Source organism: Chlamydotis macqueenii, chromosome 2 (genome assembly GCF_036417535.1).
Source record: "Chlamydotis macqueenii isolate bChlMac1 chromosome 2, bChlMac1.mat, whole genome shotgun sequence".
In the NCBI taxonomy this organism is placed as follows: Eukaryota; Metazoa; Chordata; class Aves; order Otidiformes; family Otididae; genus Chlamydotis; species Chlamydotis macqueenii.
The window spans coordinates 111,829,885-111,849,053 of record NC_141557.1 but is presented as its reverse complement, the minus strand read 5'-3'; the positions used below and the strand labels follow the sequence as shown (position 1 = coordinate 111,849,053).

Here is a 19,169-nt window from a genome sequence, read left to right as displayed (position 1 = left end):
TTTCTTGTGCTGTTTTATACAGTACAAAGGAAAAAGAAGATACGTACAACAGATATGATTTATTCCACACTTGAGCCTCATACACTCGTTTAATACTGGATGAGACCATCTTGGCAGCGAAGGAGACTTCTGCCTGGGAACTCAGAAGCTCCACGCAGGGAATGTCTTGTAAAACAAAAAGAAAAAAAATCTCCTTATCCTTTATAGTTGTAGGTAAGGTTGCTTATGTACTGACAGTTTAAAATGCAAGCTAAATAAAATCAGGCTGCAAGAAGTGTTTTGCCTGGTAACTACCTTCACTGTTAAATTACTTATTTATTTTGAGTATATATTTAACTGTTAGCGGGGGAAAAAAAAAAAAAAAAAAGAAAAAAGAAATAAGCATCTCCCTTGTTAACTCTACTGCTCCAACAGGCGAGACAGGCAATTGAATGGTATACAGAAACTGGGTCTGCAAATAAGACACTGACAAGATTTTTTTATTTTTTATTACAAAATCATTAAAAAATAATCTGCTAACATTTAAAGTTTAATTTAAAAACCTTCAGAGCTCAACAGACTACCAAAAGGGAAATGAATGTAAAGAAGGTATGCAATGCGTTTTGCTCCCCATTATAAACAGTCAGAACTCAGGAGCTTGCCATCAGGAAATCAGCTTGTCCAGTAGCTCTGCCCCTACTGCTGCAATATCATTTTTATGCTAGCTCAAAAATACAGCTCACTGGCATGGCTTTTTAATGTTCCAAGAACATAAGGAAAGACATTTTTTTAAATACTTATATTCTGTTAAAATTTCAGTTAAAGCTAACAGCTTCATATGCAGAATTTGTAAGATGTTGAGCCTGACCATTTACAATGTACTTGAAGAATTAACACCATATCCAGAAAGATGGAGTTGCTGACTGTTTTAAAAAGTGTAATTTTACATAGAATGTGGTCAGTCAACAATTCATTCGCCAATTAACACAAGCACTGCTCCTTTTATTTCCTTTGAGGTAGACAGATACAAACACGTAGGAGATCATACTGCCTTCAAAATTATTTTAGTTCAAAATCCACTGTTTTACAAAAAACAACGTTCTTTAAGGAAACACATGTAATTCACAACTGTTTACTTCCACTGTCAGTGTTTAAAAATAATACATTGTCATTCTTTAAAAATAATACATTACAACAGCAATACAGTAGCACTTATGATGCTCAGATGTGATAGCTGCAGTGAGAATACTTTAAAATATCTTTCTTTTCTTGAGGTTTGAAAAACAGGGATAGACTTACACTGTGACATTAGTATTTAAATATCTCAAGATCATAAAAATATAGGATCAGCTCATACAAATGAAGATACCATTAAACAGATATCCTGTCACTTCAAGAATTTTAACTGAAGCGCAGTTCGTTTTATCTCTGTTACCTTCCGAGTGCACCACCAGTAATAAAGGCAAGTTCAAGAGCCTGCAGGAAAGGCATGGAACTTCAGAATTAAGCTACGAGACCCAGCTCAGTTTTCATTCTGCAGAGGAATGAAATAATCAATGTGCTGAAACTTCAAAACCTCGTTTCCCCAGCTGGTCCAGCCAGGCTGCAAGTTGCGAGCAAACAACTCCAAGCATTCCACATCTGGCTTGATAAACTCTGCCAGAACCCCTGTGCAAGAGAAAAAGGAGACAACAATAGTGACAAAGGTACAAATAATGACAGTAAACAAATAAAATCTCCCCTGTGCTGCCAGAGGATGAAAAATGGAATGTTTCATTAAGAAAAAGAGAGACAAAAAATTAATTTCAGGGGTTTCATCAAACAGCTGGACTATTTATAGTGAGAAAGTCATTTTAAGTAAGTGCCCTTGAGATTCTGAACAATAGCATCAAGGCCTTCAATAGCCTTGATTTATTGGTTTTCATTTGGAGAAAGGGAATGAGGATTTATTTCAGCCTCTACATAAATGAGTTCTGAATTTTTCACTAATATCAACCAAACACCTCCTAAAGACTCACTTAGCTCCTATAACACCTAGGGGCAACATTTCTAAAAATAAATAAACAAAACTTTTCCTTAATTAAAATCATACTCTTTTCCTCCACATCTTAAAGTGGATAAAAGCATTTTTTATGACAGCTGTTAAAAGGCAAAATAGGAAAAAGCAGTTAAATAAGCAAAGCACTAAAAGGGCTACAAAAATGCAGGGACCTCTTTTTCCCCAATACCAACTCCGCAATTGAAGAAATATTTATATAACTGTGTTCTTTCATTCAGTAACATAAATCTCAAATTTATTCTACAGTTGGGCATTTTTACTGCTTCAATCCAAATAAATAGACGCCTGTCATTAATATCAGTTCTGTCACCAATTAGACTGGCATTCTTGGAGTGACAGAAAAAGATCTTGCATTTTGCCTGAAAAGTATTATTGCAAACAGTTCATTGTTAAACGTGTTACTTGTCATAAAGAGCCATTTAGTTTATGGCTGGGTCAAATAATTTCTTAATCAGGTTTCAGGAAACAGCTACAAAGATATTACATATAAAAACATGCCTGAGAAAAGCAAAAGCTTAAGGAGTACTCAACATAAAGGGGGCAGAAAGAATTAAAAACGTATCTGTACTAAAAATTACATGTTAAGTTTTTATTTTTGTTACTGAGGACAAAAGAAGAAAAATTACGAAACCATTTCCTTTTCCAAATGATATTTTAGTCATTTTTTATAAGATCTCCCAATGCTTTCTGAATTTCTGTATCTTAAAAATACATCTCAGAAATCCAACGTTATGCTGCTTGACTCAGCCTCTTAGATATGATCACTGCAGAAAGTAAAAAAACATCCAATAAGCATACATCAAAGTACGAGAAGGAATGTCTTTTTTTTTTTTTTGGTGCAATCCAAGTTCTGACTTTTTCCATCAAGTTTGCCAGCCACAGACTCACTGTGTGAGACCCCAGTTGACCTTGTCATGGATTGCTCCTGTTGCAGACATAGGAGCATCCGCTTCACTTTCTAGTGAGTGTTAACCAACCCCAGATGCACTTCCTACCTAGACGATGGCCTCTTCCAAAGCTTCAATCCATTCAAAAGTTTTTCGTAAATATTTTGTAATGGGTCTTTGCAGACTTTCTTATATTTTGGCATGGCATATAAATCTATTCTCCTTCCCCTAATCTTTAACACATGTCAAATGAATGTCTCAGATGCGTTATCATCAAGGCAGCTCTTAATCTAAAAAATACTGCTACTAGCAGGAATCTTATTCTAAAAATCTGCTTCTTTCAGAGGCAAGCTAAAATTTTTAAACAAATCTAACATTTACAGAGAAGAGTCTGGGAGGTTTAGAGGAAAATGTACATTCTGACAGAAATCTTGCTGCACTGAACACTGCTGTTTGGTGTCATGGGAGTTCATTTAATTAGACACCGCTTATGAGTAGCTGCCTTTATACCATTTTGCAAACCCATCGTATTAAAAAAAAAAAAGTGGTAAAATTTATTGTTCTTTTTACATGCTCTATGTGCGCAATTTGCTGCCAACATGATCAGAATGGTGGAACATCTCTCCTATGAGGACAGACTGAAAGATTTGGGGTTGGTTAGCCTAGAGATGAGAAGGCTCCAGGAAGACCTTATTGCAGCCTTTCAGTACATAAAGAGGGCTTCCAAGAAAGAGAGAAACAGACTTCTTAGTAAGGCCTGTAGCCACAGGACAAGGGGTAATGGTTTTAAACTAAAAGAGGGAAGGTTCAGACCAGATACAAGGAAGAATGTTTTTATGATGAGGGTGGTAGAACACTGGAACAGGTTGCCCAGAGAGGTGGTGGATGCCCCATCCCTGGAAACATTCAAGGCCAGGTTGGATGGGGCTCTGAGCAACCTGATCTGGTTGGAGATGTCCCTGCTCCTTGCAGGGGGGTTGGACTAGATGATGTTTAAAGGTCCCTTCCAACACAAACCATTCTATGATCCTATGATTTTAACAAAGTTTTTCCAAAAATCCATTCTTTTGATCACCTAAGAAAGCCCATGTTGCAGGAGGTTGCACTTTTTCCAAAGAAGAGAAGGGATAGACTCTGGACAGTAAGCTCTCTGTGAGCAGATCCTGATATCTATAAGGTATCTTTTTGACCCCAATGGGCATAAGATCACGCAAAGTTTACTGCAGAGTCGGACTTCATATGACTTTCCCCGTCTCCTCCATATAAAAACAAAATAGAACCATTTTATGCTTTATATATGCTTCTAAGAAGAGGAAGCATTTATTTAGGAGACAAAATTTCATTAAGAGTACATTAGTAATGTTGGTATTTGTTCTTAAAATGTATAGATTAAAAGTAGAATCACAACACTAAGTAGAGTAATCAAAACCAGTTTTACAAAGCACCGAAAACTCCCATGCCTAAAAGTACAAATTTTAAAAGCACACTTCGGAAATTCAACCAACCTCAAAGATCGGTTTACCAGAAACCAAAGGAGGTAGCCAAAAAACACATCAGTTCACCAGCATCAGAAAGCCCGTGTCACTCTTTCAATCAATTTTGTCATAGAATTTAAAAAGGAAGTCCCAGGAATTTCCCCCTCCCCTGCTGGCAGAGAGAGGGTCTTTTTTAAAATCCAAGTTTTCTTTAAAACAGAGACAGTACATATAATTCAAGATCACATCACAGTACGATTTTTCATTGGTAGGCTGTAGGTATTTACATAATCACATCAGGTAGTACCTTGCACTGCAGTAGAAATTACCATATCAAGCAGCCAATAATGTGGCTGTATTTTGTTGGCATAAATTCTTTTTAAAACAGGAAAATCAGTGTTAAAGTTACAAATTATAGCTTCTTCGTTAGACTTTTATATCACCAGAAGGCTACCTTAACACACATGGATCTGACTTGTAGCCCTTAAGCAAACTCTGGACTTTTTTTCCTCTGAAAACAGGTTAGAGTATCATCACCAGCAGAAAGATGAAATATTTTCTGCCATAAGAATACATTTTAAAAAACCCACCACACAATTACTTCTATCCGGTTACAGATAGCACTGACAATAAATAGCTTAAACAGACAATAGATTACTCTTTATAACCTGCAGGTGTCATAAACACTATGACAGCAACTCAGGCACCTATACTTGGGCATCTAATGCCCTAGGAGACACGAAGCCAGCATAAAGCCAGCTGGTAGATATAACACTGGTTTTCCAGAAAACCCACCTTCTGAAGTGCGATCCAGTGATCAGGCAGGATACCTGCCATACCTGCCTACTCTTAATCCCAAGCATACATGCTGCTAAAAATGTTTAAATATGCAAAAGGATAAATCATTTTTTAAAGAAGCAACAGCTTCCCCTTATATTTTGAAGTTCCATTACCTAAACAGCAAGCTCTGCATGGCAAATCGGATACATAAAGTGAAAATGAGTGTCAGTTTTTCCACTGTCTGATTTATAAGCCATGCAAAGCACAAAGCACATGATTCCACTAATTTCCTTGTAACCCTTCAAAAGAGTTTGCAATGTAGAGGTCCTTATTGCCCAGTTTGCCTAATCCCTGAACAGAGCAGGACCAGAAAAAGATCTGAAGCTCAGCACAAAGATGGCTTTACATCTCTGCCTCTTTTCTGAGCTTTGTGTTAAACCTAAATGTTCATGCACCTTCAATCAGTCTAACAGTAAGGGCTTACAAGGTGCATAAGGAAACAGAAGGCATTTACTTTTTTTTACTTTGAAGAATACTTTCATAACATGGCCTAACAAGCCAGAGTTGCTACAGGAGAAGGGGGTTCCCAAAATTGCCCACCGCACTCTTCTGCTGGAGATACGCAAAGCTGCTAGAATATAGACAAAAATTAATCCCAGTGTTTTTAGGCATATTCCTGAATGGCAGTATTGTTTTCTAGCAATAAATGTAAATACTTTAAAATTAGAGGAGAAATGGCTATAACAAGAACCACCTATAAAACAGAAAAAGGTAAAAAAAAAAAGGTGTTTGAAGTTCTACATCACATCATTTGTGCAAGAAAGTATCTTCTACGTCTTCTAAGAGGAACACTGAATTGAATTAGGAAGAAAACTTGCTGTTATTTGAATCAAAACCAGGAGTAACAAAATTTCATTTTAACACATTTGCATAAAGAAGCTTAAGTACAGTTACAATGACATATTAAAGCTCTAAGCACTGAACACAGCACATGCATCACCAAAAACCCCTACAGTCGCAATTTCATGGTTAAATGCCCTGCAGGAACCCAAACATCTCTTTTTGATGGCTTACTTTAATTTACATCTTTCTCTTCCTCCAGAGAGACAAACTGTTATAATCAGTTATTAAGTGGCTACACATGTATCAACATACAGCCTTTAGAGTAGTAACAAGAAATAAAGTGCCAGATAGTATCAGTAAATACTAATATTTTTGGCTTTGTTACTACTTAAACAAAGCATAAAGAATGCGCGTGACTCATCAAGTGTCCTTTTCCCCCCCACTGCCAAATCCCTGTTTCTGTTCAAATTTCTTCTGAACCACGCTAAGATGTAGCTCAGCTGCTCTCTACTGGCCACTTGAGACTATCGTCCGATCAAGAAAGTGATAACCTTTGACAACACTGAAGTCAAAGCATCAGCAATTAGCTTTTGTCTTACAGTCTACCTTTTGATTCCATAACCATATTCTGAATGGAGCTGCCAAAACTGTAGGATACATGTGGATTTTTAGAAAAAACCTTGTAAATCATTGATAGTGGTCGACAGCAAATTCATTTTTGAAACAAACACAAATACTGCACAATGGTATTGAATCCCAGTATTCAAGTAAAGACTCAAGAAATATATAAACTAGCACAGAATTTATTTTAAAACCCACTCAGGATCATTTATAAATGATTCCCCAATATGGTTTCCAGATTCTGCCCTACAAAAGAATTTTTCTGAGGATCATCCTGGCACTAGAACTCTCTATCACACAAACTGCTGTTCTGCACCCTTGGATACCTCACAGGTTTCCTGTTTGTGTCTGAGCGTCCTGCTAAGTATTGGTTTTCTGAAGAGGCCCTCGCTGGTTGCCTAACAAGTCGCTACCCTGCCATTCAATAGCTTAAATCAACACACCTACTTCCTGCTGTAGCCCTAATTCTTAAAGATGTGGCTTGTGAACTGCAAAAAGATCCTCCTAGAATTGCCTTTTTTTAAAACTATTTTTAACTAACCAAAGTATGTGTCTTCTACTAGTTTTTGAACCTGTATATATATGTATTTTAAATTAATAAATATAAGCCCAAAATACAAATTTTAGAGCCTCCCTCAGCATGTAACAATTGTCCAGATCAGCTTCCTAACTGAAGTTGTAAAAAAAAAAAAAAAAAAAAAAAAAAAAAAAAAAAAAGCACGTCAGTGAAGCAAACTGTGATGTCTCTCCTTTCCAATAGCATTATGCATTTATTTTCCCTGCCTTTTCTGATGTGATTACACAGCACCACATGCACCTGGAATATCTGCAGATTCATCATGAGTTTTCCCCTCAGGGAAGCATGAAACCATTTTTGTGAGAGGTAAATATGTTTCTTACCATAGCATTGTAAGGCACTTAGGTGCCACTATGATGAAAGAAGTACAACTTTCTACCGATGAAACGGAATAGCAAGTTTGCAGATGACATCAAGCTATGTGGTGCAGTCGACACAATGAAGGGAAGGGATGCCATCCAGAGGACCTTGACAGGCTGGAGAGGTCAGCCCGTGCAAACTTCATGAGGTTCAACAAGGCGAAGTGCAAGGTCCTGCACCTGTGTCAGGGCAACTTCTGGTATCAATACAGGCTGGGGGATGAAGGGATCAAGAGCGGCCCTGTCGAGAAGGTACTGATGGATGAAAAGCTGGATATGAGCCATCAATGTGAGCTCACAGCCCAGAAGGCCAATCGTATCCTGAGCTGCATCAAAAGAAGTGTGGCCAGCAGGCTGAGGGAGATGATTGCCCCTCAACTCTGCTTTGGCGACACCCTACCTGGAGTACTGCATCCAGCTCTGGAGCCCTCAGCACAGGAAAGACATGGACCTGTTAAAACCGATCCAGAGGAGGGGCACAAAAATGAGCAGAGGCCTGGAGCACCTCCTCTATGAAAAAAGCCTGAGAGAGTTGGGGTTGTCCAGCCTGGAGAAGAGAAGGCTCCAGGAAGACCTCATAAAGGCCTTCCAGTACCTAAAAGAGGTATATAAGAAAACTGGAAAGGGAATTTTCACAAGGGCATGTAGTTATAGGACAAGGGGCAATGGCTACTGAAAGCAGGCACGTTTAGATTAGACAGAATTCTTTTCAGTGAGGTTGCCCAGAGAAGCTGTGGATGCTTCAGCCCTGGAAGCGTTCAAGGCCAGGTTGGACGGGGCTTTGAGCAACCTGGTTTAGTGGAAGGTGTACCTGCCCATGGCAGGGGGGTTCAAACTAGATGATCCTTAAGGTCCCTTCCAACCCAAACCATCCAGATTCTAAATCAGTCAAAGTAAGCTTCCTCCAGAACAATGTGGAAAAGGTAACATATCATAGAAACCTTCAAATCCTCTGGACTGAACTCTGAAAACTTGAATTCATATGCACACCAACTTGCTGATTGGAGTTACTGCACCTATTTCAGTAAATTAAACATCGCTCCTCAGAAACAAGCAGGGCCTGCCTTACTTGTTGCCTATTATTAAGAATTTTAAAATAATTAAGCTTTCTGATTTAAAGGCACAACTGTACTGCAGATGTATAAGCAACTCATACAGAAATAAAACATTTCTTTCAGCATGACATAATAAAGAAAGAGGTTTCTGCTTTTATTAACTAAACAGAAGATATCCTATTTCATATATTCCCAAATTATTCCCCCCCACCCCTAAGACACTTTACGTCATTTGGAACAATTTCATATATAATATGTAAACTGTTTCTGCAGAATTTAAAAAATAAATTTTAAAAATGCAACTTTTTTTTTTCACGTGTCTACCCAAAATATTCACGCAGTAACACCTGAAGTTTTACTTTTCATATTCATTTTGTGTGTGCCTGACAACATTTTTAGAAGTGTTGAGGAACCACAAGTCCTGTTGAGCAAAATTGCTTGGCATATGGGAAATTAAGGCACTTCACATAAAAAGAGAACTCATTCTAGGTACATAATTTCAGCCAATGCCCTACAGAAACACTACACAACAAAACAAAACATACCAGTAAGAGGGGGTTTATGTGAATGCAGACTGCAGGGTATGCTGACAATTAATTTATGTTCTGGAATTGGAAGTACATCTTCAGATTTCCTGTTGTATAAATCAGAACAAAAAAAAAAAAAAAAAAAAAGAAGTATGAGAATGAATACCACCAAATGTGATGCTGCAGCTCTCACAGAGCTACTTCAGATGGCAAGTAACACACAGAACGTTCATTCAAAGTTAAAGTTCAGATAAGTCTAAGGGAAGTTAAATGTTGCTCAGTCACGATATATAGAAGGACAGCTCATGGAATCATTGAGGCTTTAGACAATATGTGGTTAACAACAGCCATACAAAGCCACTGAGAAGAAACAGCATAGTCCAAGAGAACCTGTCAGCAAACGAAGCCCTGCCCACAGGGCTTTTGTCTGAGCCAGTTCCTCAACACAGATAAAACATTTGGAACAGAGAGAGGTTTCCATCCTTTAATTCTATGAAACACACCCTCATCCCAAAGCTAACACTGCGATTTTTAGGTCCAAAATCAGCCAAAAGATGATCAAGTGATACATACAAAGAGAATCCTAGCAGCCTCAAAAAAGACATTTACCATAAATATCCTGGCATACCTTAAGGCTTCCTTTACATCTCCTTGAACTCTCCCCAATACAAGAACTTCATAGGGCTTTTTGTGTAAAGAATCCAAAGGCAATACAAATTCTCCAGCTCTAGTAATCTGACACAAAGGAGTTAAAAGCACACAGTGAAGATTTTCCTATCCAATTTTTTCGAGACATTTTCTTTGATAAAAAGGAAGATACTGAGGATACCATACCTTTCAAATACAAAAGCACATGGTAATAAATCAACAAATTATAAGAATATAAAGTGTCATAGCGCAAGCGTTCCCAGTCTCCAAGAAAGCAACAAAACAAACCAAGAACTTACTTTTACCCAGTGCCACTCAGTGAGTGTTTTCACAGACCAATGAGGATAAAGTTCATCCTTAACAAAACGTAAGTGCTTCTGTCTATTAGTCACCCACGTGACTACCAGACAATTTGGAGCAGCTAGCGCTGGTACAGGAATCTGCTTGATTTGCCATGAAGACAAGTGGCTGTATCTATATATCAATACAGTGAGAAAGCAAGTTAGCAAGTTACTACACAAATGGATAAAGAAATTATACAGCCAAGATGTTTCAAGAATTATCTCCTGACAACACAAGTCATAAATACCGATCAAGACTGACACCCAGTGGCCAAAGCTGATGGATTCTGATATAAAATCATTAGTGTATGTACTTAGAAAGTTTACTGAGCAGAACCTTTAATTACATATTTCTACTATTCCCCCAAATAAAGTATTACAAGTTGTGATTCTGAAGAAGTCTAAAGCCCAATTTAGGAACTATCATATGTAATTCAATATTCTCATCTTTACACCAGAACAAAGCTATTTAGTGAAAAGTAGCTCTTCAGTCCATATAACATGATTCACTTTTCATAATAAGCAATCTCTCTTCTGAATGAAAATGACAAGTGAGTCATTTACAAGTGCAAGGGCAACATTAATTTGACTGACAAGTCAAAAGGTCATAAAAGACCAATTACTTCTTCAATTATTTGCAGAAATTATTAATTATTTTTAATTACCATTCATGGTAATTGAAAGTTCTCTAGGTTATTCAAAACAGTTCTGCACATTTTTGAGCCACCTGTATTCTACATCGGTGAGCACAGCATGCTTTCCAGATTCTGTCCTGTTGTACCATTTTTCTCATGATACTATTCTACATTATTAGTCAGTTGCAATACATGGAACCTACACAGTGCAGCATCAAAAACATTGCCATGCTGCATACTGGAACTGACTGCCACCGTCTGGGTACCTGGGATCCCTATACAATGGAACAGTGAGAACAACAGTGAGAAACATAACAAGGATAAAATCCAAAATACCTCCTGGACTAGACTGCCTAGAGAAAACAAGAGTCACAACTCACATATTAAATGCTTAACAAAGATTAGCTATCACAAAGGTAACTAACAGCAGCAATAGCTCTTCCACCTTTTGCTTTTATTTTGTAAGGCAGAGAGGGTCTTGCTGGCTAATTCATGCTTGTGAATAACTACAGTTTTCCTTTGTGTAACTAACTTAGTTAAGAAATACACTTGAATTAGTTTACCTCTGGGTTTCTAGAGGTTCCTGTAGGGCTTTCAAAGTAAAAACCACTAGTCTCTGCATTCAAATCATGTCTTCAAAACAAGCTTCAAAAGCTACAGTACACATTATTCTAGAAAGCTGTAAGGCCATGTTTCCTGTCTGCCCTTCTTTCACATGGATACAATTCTATGGTACTCAGGAGAGCTCCACTAGCATAAGCCTGATGTTACTCAGTGAAGAAGGAAGCCCATAAAATTTTATGTTAATGACTTCACAAAGTACAATACTCAGAAAGTTCCTATTGCACTTGAGGATTTTACTGCTGCATTATCACTTTCTCTCTTTTACCCATAAGACTGAAGCACAAACTACAGCTCAAATTAAAAAAAAAAAAGAAAGAAAATTAAAAATCTAAAACTTCTAAAAAGGGCCTCAGTCCTGGAAATACACATTCATCTAGCTTTACACCCACTGAAGGAACCCCATTAATTTTAAATGAATATATGCATGATCTGGGCCTTACCAGTTGACTCCAGGCTTTCCTTAGAAGTCTTGAGGATTAATATTCTCTCATCAATTAAGTAATTTAAGATCTACTCTTGCAAATATTTTATACACAAAGTGTCCAAGCCATTTCACTGAAATCCCTAAGACAATTCATAGACTTGAAGGTGGGCATGTACCAAAATATTTGCTAGTTTAAGCTACAGTCTCACAGTTACATTGGTCTTGGATTGCATCAGTACATTAAAATGTTAAGTTACCCTTTGTAAGTTAAGACAACAAAGTTTGTTTGATTTTACAATAAAATTTACCTGTTACTCCTTTTAACGGACTTGTTCTCCCATGGTGGATCAATCACAATTACATCATATCTTTTCTTGTCTGGTGAAATCACAAAAGAAAAAAAAAGCCAGTAAATTAGTTTTAAAATAAATCTACTTGTTTAAACTGATAAAAGCTTAGCTACCCACATACAGACAACATTTAAAGAGCCAACTGTGCAGCAAAATCACAGCTTTCCTCTGTTCTTTCCAAACAAGAAGTTAAAGGCTTCTAGTATGCTTGTTTTCATTCAAATCATATACTTCAGAGATTTTTAGATTGATTACCTAAGGAAAGGACATTTATGTGATCTGTTCAAACCCCTCCAAGAAACTGTGAACATTATAAGGACTTTGACAAAAAAACTGATAGCAGAGTGCAAGTCTCAAAAACGAAAATTTCTTTGAGTTTCCTAAAAGAAGCTATGCAATAAGGCACCCAGCTGAGTGAAAGGCTGCAACCCTGAACACAAGATTCCTGTCCTGTTTGATCTTTCAGGCCAACTGGGACACACAGAGCTCCATACCAGCCCTTAAAAACTGTGTTTTACACTGCTGGAGGATAACAGAGAGCTAGACCCAGTGTATGAACTGGAAATTAACAAGCAAGAGGAAAAGAACTGGAAGAGTTTTCATGGAAGAAGCTGGGTTTACTTTAGTCAGAGGACAGAAGATACAGGACACACCCATAAAAAAATAGGACTCTCCAATTTTATTTTTTCCACAGAACATATTTGTTCCATCAATTAGTCTGATGCTAATTATTTAAATAGCTAATAAAAACAAGTTAATATTTAGTGTCCATTAAATGTGCTTTCTACATCTTATTCCTTTATTAACATTGGAGGTGTTATCCTGACAGTGGGCTGACCAGCAAGAAATACTTCTCTCTTGGCAGGTGAAAGAGAAGGAGAGAAAAAAAAAGTCTCACCATTATATTAATATTCACCCTTGGTTACTTAAAAAGCATTTTCTCAAGTTTATTGGACTGCTCTCTGACCTCCAGGAGAATTCAAACTTGCTATATGCACAGCTCTGCAAAGTGACAGCAAAGCGATCGCAAGCTTCCTGCTTTCATACACTTGAAAACAGCTAACTGGCTACATTCTGGACTTCAAATATGAAACCATTATTTGCATAGTAAGATTCCACCTCCTGCATGTCTTCTTAATTAAAAAAAAAAACTTTTAAAGTGAACACCTAAGTTGCATATTAGAAGCGAGAAAACATACACAACTAAAATCTAAAATCACCGATCAGAGGTAGAGCAGTAATCCCCAGCTCTTGTTCATCTTTCCTGTAACACTGTCTGATGAAGCTTAGCTGCTGCTGACAACAATAATAAAGGTCAAATTGAAAGCTAATGGAATGGTGAAGTATAGTGAAGACTGCCGCATGTTGTCAGCTTAAAGTTTTCTGCATGGTCCATTAAGGCTGGGGATAGTATTTGGATTTACTTTTACAGAGGAGTTACTAATTCTAAAATCCCACCACTTCCCCATCACTGATTTTGGCTTAAGCCAATACCCTCAGCTTTGAAATGCAGCAGCTGAGAAGTCAAGTCATGTTCGCTACTCATGCTCTAAAGCAGTGTTCAGCTCCAGCTGGGTGCAGCAGCCTCTCAAACTGTCGTCTTCTCTGGGGCACACTGGGGTTGGTTCCACAATCAGTTTATGCCAATCCAAACAGACCCTGAATCTGTACAGGGACCTTTGCTTTAAGGTTCATAATGTCATCCCTCTCCCGTGGTCTAATTAGCTAAAATCCAACACAGCAGGAAGACCATTGCAGCAGTAGCACAGACTTACCAATGTTAAAGCCTTAACCTGTGGGATAGGGATCCAGCAGCACAGCTAGTCCCAATTTAATGCATTACATGACTTCTGTAGTGACAGTGCCACAGAACATGCTCACAAACTGTCATATTTTGGCTATGGCTGAGATTTTTAAAGGAGTATCCTAGATACAGATAATCCCTCCATGATATGAGCACCTAACCACTCAGGATTCCTTTGAAAATCCTCACCTACTTGCACAAAGTTAGAAATACCACTTTGAAAGCTTGCAGCAGCATTTCCTATCAGTGTGATGCTGTACATTAAAACCTGTTCACTGAGTGCTTAGTGATCTTGACGTCAACTGCCCCTCTCAGGCAGGGGAGAACTGGCAAATTCTAATGCCTGAAGATACTTACAGTTCAGAAGGGGCTGTAAACATGAAATATCAGATAAAAGGAAACTGCTTTTTGGTGGCACCAAGTACTTCTGCCCCATTAACACAACTATCTTTGCACAGTTTGAGCTGTTTTCCATAACACACGAAAGCAGGTCCTGCTCTGGAATGGAGGTTTCATCATCTAGCACATGTACAGCTTGACAGTCACTTTCATTCACAGCTGGAAACTGCTTTGCCATTTCACACAATTCAGCCAACCCACAGCCAATGTGTCCAGGAACAACACTCTTCCTGCAATCAAGTTCTGCAGTACTGCAGTGAAGAAAACCACTTTTGAGTCCTTCTTGGACCAAATGCAAAGTGCCTTCCCAAATGAGCTTCCTGATCTGTAAGGTCATAAAGAAACAAGGGGAAAAGAAATGATGTTTCAAGTTATCTACTTGATCAGGGAATGTGACAGAAATCAAAACACTTTCAATCTGCAGAGTTGGAAAAGGATCTTTGCCAAGCACTGAGATTATTGACTCAAAAGCTACAAGGGCATGATCACGAGGCCATCCTATCTTTAGTGTTTTTTGGGTTTTGGTTTTTTTTTTTTTTTTTTTTTTGTAAAGTGAAAACAATTAGAAGTCTGGAGGGAGAGACTAGTGAATAAAGCATTTCACAGAAAACAGAGGTGGAATATTACTGTTCCAAACAAACATAGGTTTCAAAGCAATAATTTGAAGTATAAATCAAAATTCTAATCTAACTTCAAGTTACTGTGTCTGTAAACATATTTTTAATTGAGATATATACTAGGATCTAAAAGCCAGTGTTTTTCCACATTTTAATTCACTTTGAAAAACAATAGCTTATACATTTTAAAAGTAATATGGAAGTAAATAAAATTAAATTATTACAATTTTTTTTCAACTTTTCTAAGTAACACACCTCTCAAATAATCTGCCAGTGAGTTCATGAAGACAACATTCCTGGATCTATACACACTCTCATTCACTTCAGCACACTCCCTTTGCAAAATTTAGAGACCTAGTTTATTCCCAAACTGAGCCATATTGAGTTTTAGTTATCCATGAGGCATTTTTGTTCATTTAGAATAGCAATACTGCCAGTTAGAGTGACTTTATTCCCTCTCAAATACTCATTATGGTTTCTAAAGCTCCTGATTATGGAATTCTCAACTTTGCAGGACATTTTAACAAAATACTGTATTACAATTTCCAAATTAATGGAGAGGCAGAAGGATTATTTTTTTTTAGTAATTTCTTTAATAGTACCACCATCTAGAAATCTGAGGGGATAGAGTCATAATTTTTTAGTACCTAGGCTTGTGATAGTAAAAGTTCATACTGCTTTAACAGAATTAATAAATATATCTTAGAAATGCTATATGTTGTACAGCTGAACTAGTACAGATGACTTTTCTTCATACACCCATGTGTTAATTCACAGGTGGACAAAGCCTGTTGACTATCAAGCTATTTAAACAGTAGTTTTAACCAATGGCTGCTCAAGGAATTTAGCACAGTTTATATGGTTCCCTATGTTGACTCTGAAATTCATAAATTACTTCAATGCCTCCTTTCACTGGCAGACACAAATTTGGGTTTGTTTTTTTTTAAGAAAATAATTCTAAAGATACGAATAAGTGCCAAAATAATCTGAATTGACTTGCAGGGCTACAACCTTTAACACTACAAATACAGTAAAAAAAAACTAATACATTCTAATTTGTGATTGGTATCAAAGGCTAACTGGGATCACAGATTTTTCAAAACTGAGTCTTTTTTGCATATTCACCAAAAGTCATTTGAAGTTATACAGGCCTCCAAGACATCAAACTTCTCTTTATTTCTTCCCTTATTCCTCTTTTGAATGACTTTATTTTGGCTTAAAAGTTTTCATACCCACAAACCTCTGTTTGATGCTGAACTCCAAAGTTCTCTCCTTTAAGGTGACTCTGCACATGTATAGCTTATTCACAATAATTACAGGACCTCTACACTGTATCATAGCAAACTGTACATGTTTACTACAAAATCATTGCCATTTAAAAGAAGAAAAATTTAGTCATTTAAATATAATCCAAGAGGAAAAGAATTAAACAAAAAGCCCAACATGACTAACACCTTTGTCAGAGGAAAGAAAGCAAGCGTCAGTCCTAGTTCAGGTTCACATCATTATTTAGGAAAGGAGTAAGAATACATTAAACAAACATTCTCCACAGATTACATTTCTAGGCTTTACTAACATGATTTAGTGTAATTCAGTTGTAACTTCACCAGTACATTACTGACATGAGTCTAAATAGAGACTTGAATTCTAATTCATTCATGATGCTTTAGTATGACAATCTAAAATAACAGAGGGAATTCTTTCTCATTAGCAGCAGTGAGACATTTTGGAGCACACTTGGTCAGAGAAGCTTTGAGTAACTTCAGCACAGTGTCCTGTTATAGTAAAGATGAGCTGACCTTCAGAACAGGTTACGCTGTTTATTTCAGTCACTTCTTCAACTACTATTCAACTCATCACTATATAATGCTCAATTATCCATAATAGTTAAAGAAATTTTGCGAATGCAGCTTCAAGCTCTTTGAAATTTCTCTGCTGCAGTTTCATGTATAGTATTTTTTTCCACACAGATCTACACAGAAGATATTCTCTGTGTGTACTTACTCATTTAAGGATTGATGACCCTCCCATTAGAGGAACAAGCTACAGTGACAGAACATGTTTGTAACCATGTCGTGCACTGCATACATGCCCAAAATCAGGTATTATGTACTTACAACACACACTTTTGCTCAGATTTACCTTTGAATGGTATTCTAAAGCATCCACTTCACCTTGGTTGAATACATATTTCCTTTTACGTTTCTGTAGAATGAGCAGGGAGCAAAAAAAAATATCCATATAAATCCATGATGGAAAGATAAAAATAAATAATCAAACACACTTGAATTACAAAATAACTCTTTTAAAAGCAGAATAACTTTCTCTCTCTTTCTTTTTTATCACATGCATAAGTCCAATAAGCAAAACGATGATCTCAGAATACCAAGGCTGCTGCAGGCATTCTCAAGGTACACAGGCTTAAAGCCGTGTTATGTCACTCATGGCACTGGGATCTGAAGGTGCCTAGCAGAAGCCACAGTTCATGTCCTTGCCTCCTTTGGGCCCATACTAGAAGGTATTTGTTCAGCTGCCAAGCGCAGTTTACCAATAACAGGACAAAATTAACCAGGTCTTCATGATTACATGTGTTGGTTTAGACCTGTGACTCTTAATTTTTTTGATCCATAAGGAACAGTACTGAACAACCTACATACTGAAAGTAAACTCATACTGCCCTTCCCTCCTTGTTAATCTGCACAATCTTGACAGCTACCCCAGTTTCAGTTCAAATATCTGACCACAACCAACATCAGAAGATTCTGTGAGCAACTCATTGCTTTTGAGTCACAGGATGCACGTTACTAACATAAGGTACGCAAGAATACCCTTGTGACTGCTTACATTTTCCATGTATCTTGAAATATATTGTGGAAAAGTTCTTGCTCTCCTGCATAACCTCAGGAAACTGAAATGTGCAAGAGAATACTAGTGCTGTACTATTTACCCAGGGACTACTACAGTTTACTTTATTACGGAGAACATACCTTCCTAGCACTGGCAACAGAATCTCCGACGCCACTCTTGGTTCCTTCGCCGTGTTCCTCACTGGTGGTGTTGGCTTTTACTTCTGTGAGACTCACCTCACAGCATAGCTGCTCCGCAGGAGCTGCAGCTATATGGGGCTTAGAAATGTCAAAGAACTCCTCCCGAAACACGTATCTCATTTTTGGTGTTTTACTTTCTCTTTCTACTGCGTCTCCAGGACGAGGAATAGGACCATCTCTCGAAGAGAAGGTAGCAGTAAAAGTAGAAGTAGCATGACAATCTCCAGTAGAAGTGACACCACCAGGGTATACAAGGGAGTCACAGATCTCATAGCCGCACTGGTTGATGAAAGAGAGATGATCCACAAGCCACCCTGCTGTCAGTCGATGTACCACAGACATCATACCTCCCCTCTTTAGGAAGAAAAATCAACTCTCTGAAACCGTAGCTGGTAATGATATGGACTTCCTGGAGCAAACTCCTCCTGCAGGAATTTTTTTTAAGAATTCACTTTTCAGAATTATTACTGTTTCATAAAGTAGCACCTATCTTCTGAAAGACATTTCCATGAGCACACAGGACACACTGTAGAAACTTCTGATTTCTCCTGGTTTCCCCATTGTAACTTCTGTTTCATCCCTATTTCGCTTTTTTATAGCAAGCAAGTTTTAAATAAGTTTCTATAATTTTATGTAATATAGATTTACTCTAAAACAACTCTTTTAACAGCTCAGAAAACAGCACCACGACACAGCAATTCTATAAACCAAGACTTTGTAGGGCAGCACTCGGGAGCAGCAGCAGAAGCACGGGGGCAGCCGCGACACCAGCGCAGGGGAGGCCAGGCCCCAGTGCCCGCAGGGAGCTGGGCTTTTTCCTCAGCGTCGCCCCCCGCGTCCCACCGCCGCTCGGCGGGAAGCGCTGCCTGACGGCGCAGCGCCCTCCGCACCGCCGCGGCGGGCACCAGGCCCGCGGAGCCGGACGGGAGGAGCTGCGGGAGCCTGTGCGCGGGGCTCGGCGCAGCGGTTCCGAGCCTGGCCCTCGCTGCGGGGGGAGAAAAGCCCCGGAGCCGCCAGAACACGGCAGCGCCTCACGCACTTACCACCGCCGTGAGCGCCGCCATCTTGCTGCGCGGCCACGACCTTTTCTCCTGAAAACTTCCGGGGGAATCCGGCGG

At 38.3% G+C, this 19,169-nt stretch overlaps 1 protein-coding gene across 6 annotated transcripts; it reads right to left on the bottom strand.

The window, feature by feature from the left end:
- Nucleotides 1–1,108: 1,108 nt before the first annotated feature.
- Nucleotides 1,109–19,161, bottom strand: METTL4 (methyltransferase 4, N6-adenosine). Of its 6 annotated transcripts, none has more exons than XR_015257678.1 (10): nucleotides 19,095–19,161; nucleotides 17,992–18,476; nucleotides 17,147–17,209; nucleotides 14,346–14,712; nucleotides 12,143–12,212; nucleotides 10,110–10,284; nucleotides 9,791–9,897; nucleotides 9,181–9,269; nucleotides 2,670–2,802; nucleotides 1,550–1,647 (listed from the first exon to the last, which is right to left on the bottom strand). XR_015257678.1 is itself a non-coding variant. In XM_086740689.1 (9 exons), exons 2-9 carry the CDS (start codon nucleotides 18,394–18,396, stop codon nucleotides 1,502–1,504), a joined length of 1,422 nt encoding a protein of 473 aa, XP_086596815.1. In that variant the 5' UTR covers nucleotides 18,397–18,476; nucleotides 19,095–19,161; the 3' UTR covers nucleotides 1,109–1,501. The 6 variants fall into 6 exon arrangements, 4 of the variants coding, with proteins under 4 accessions (XP_086596815.1, XP_086596817.1, XP_086596816.1 ...); XR_015257677.1 differs by lacking the exon at nucleotides 2,670–2,802 and adding an exon at nucleotides 7,545–8,090 and having other exon boundaries at nucleotides 1,551–1,647; XM_086740689.1 differs by lacking the exon at nucleotides 2,670–2,802 and having other exon boundaries at nucleotides 1,109–1,647.
- Between the last annotated feature and the right edge of the window lie 8 nt (nucleotides 19,162–19,169).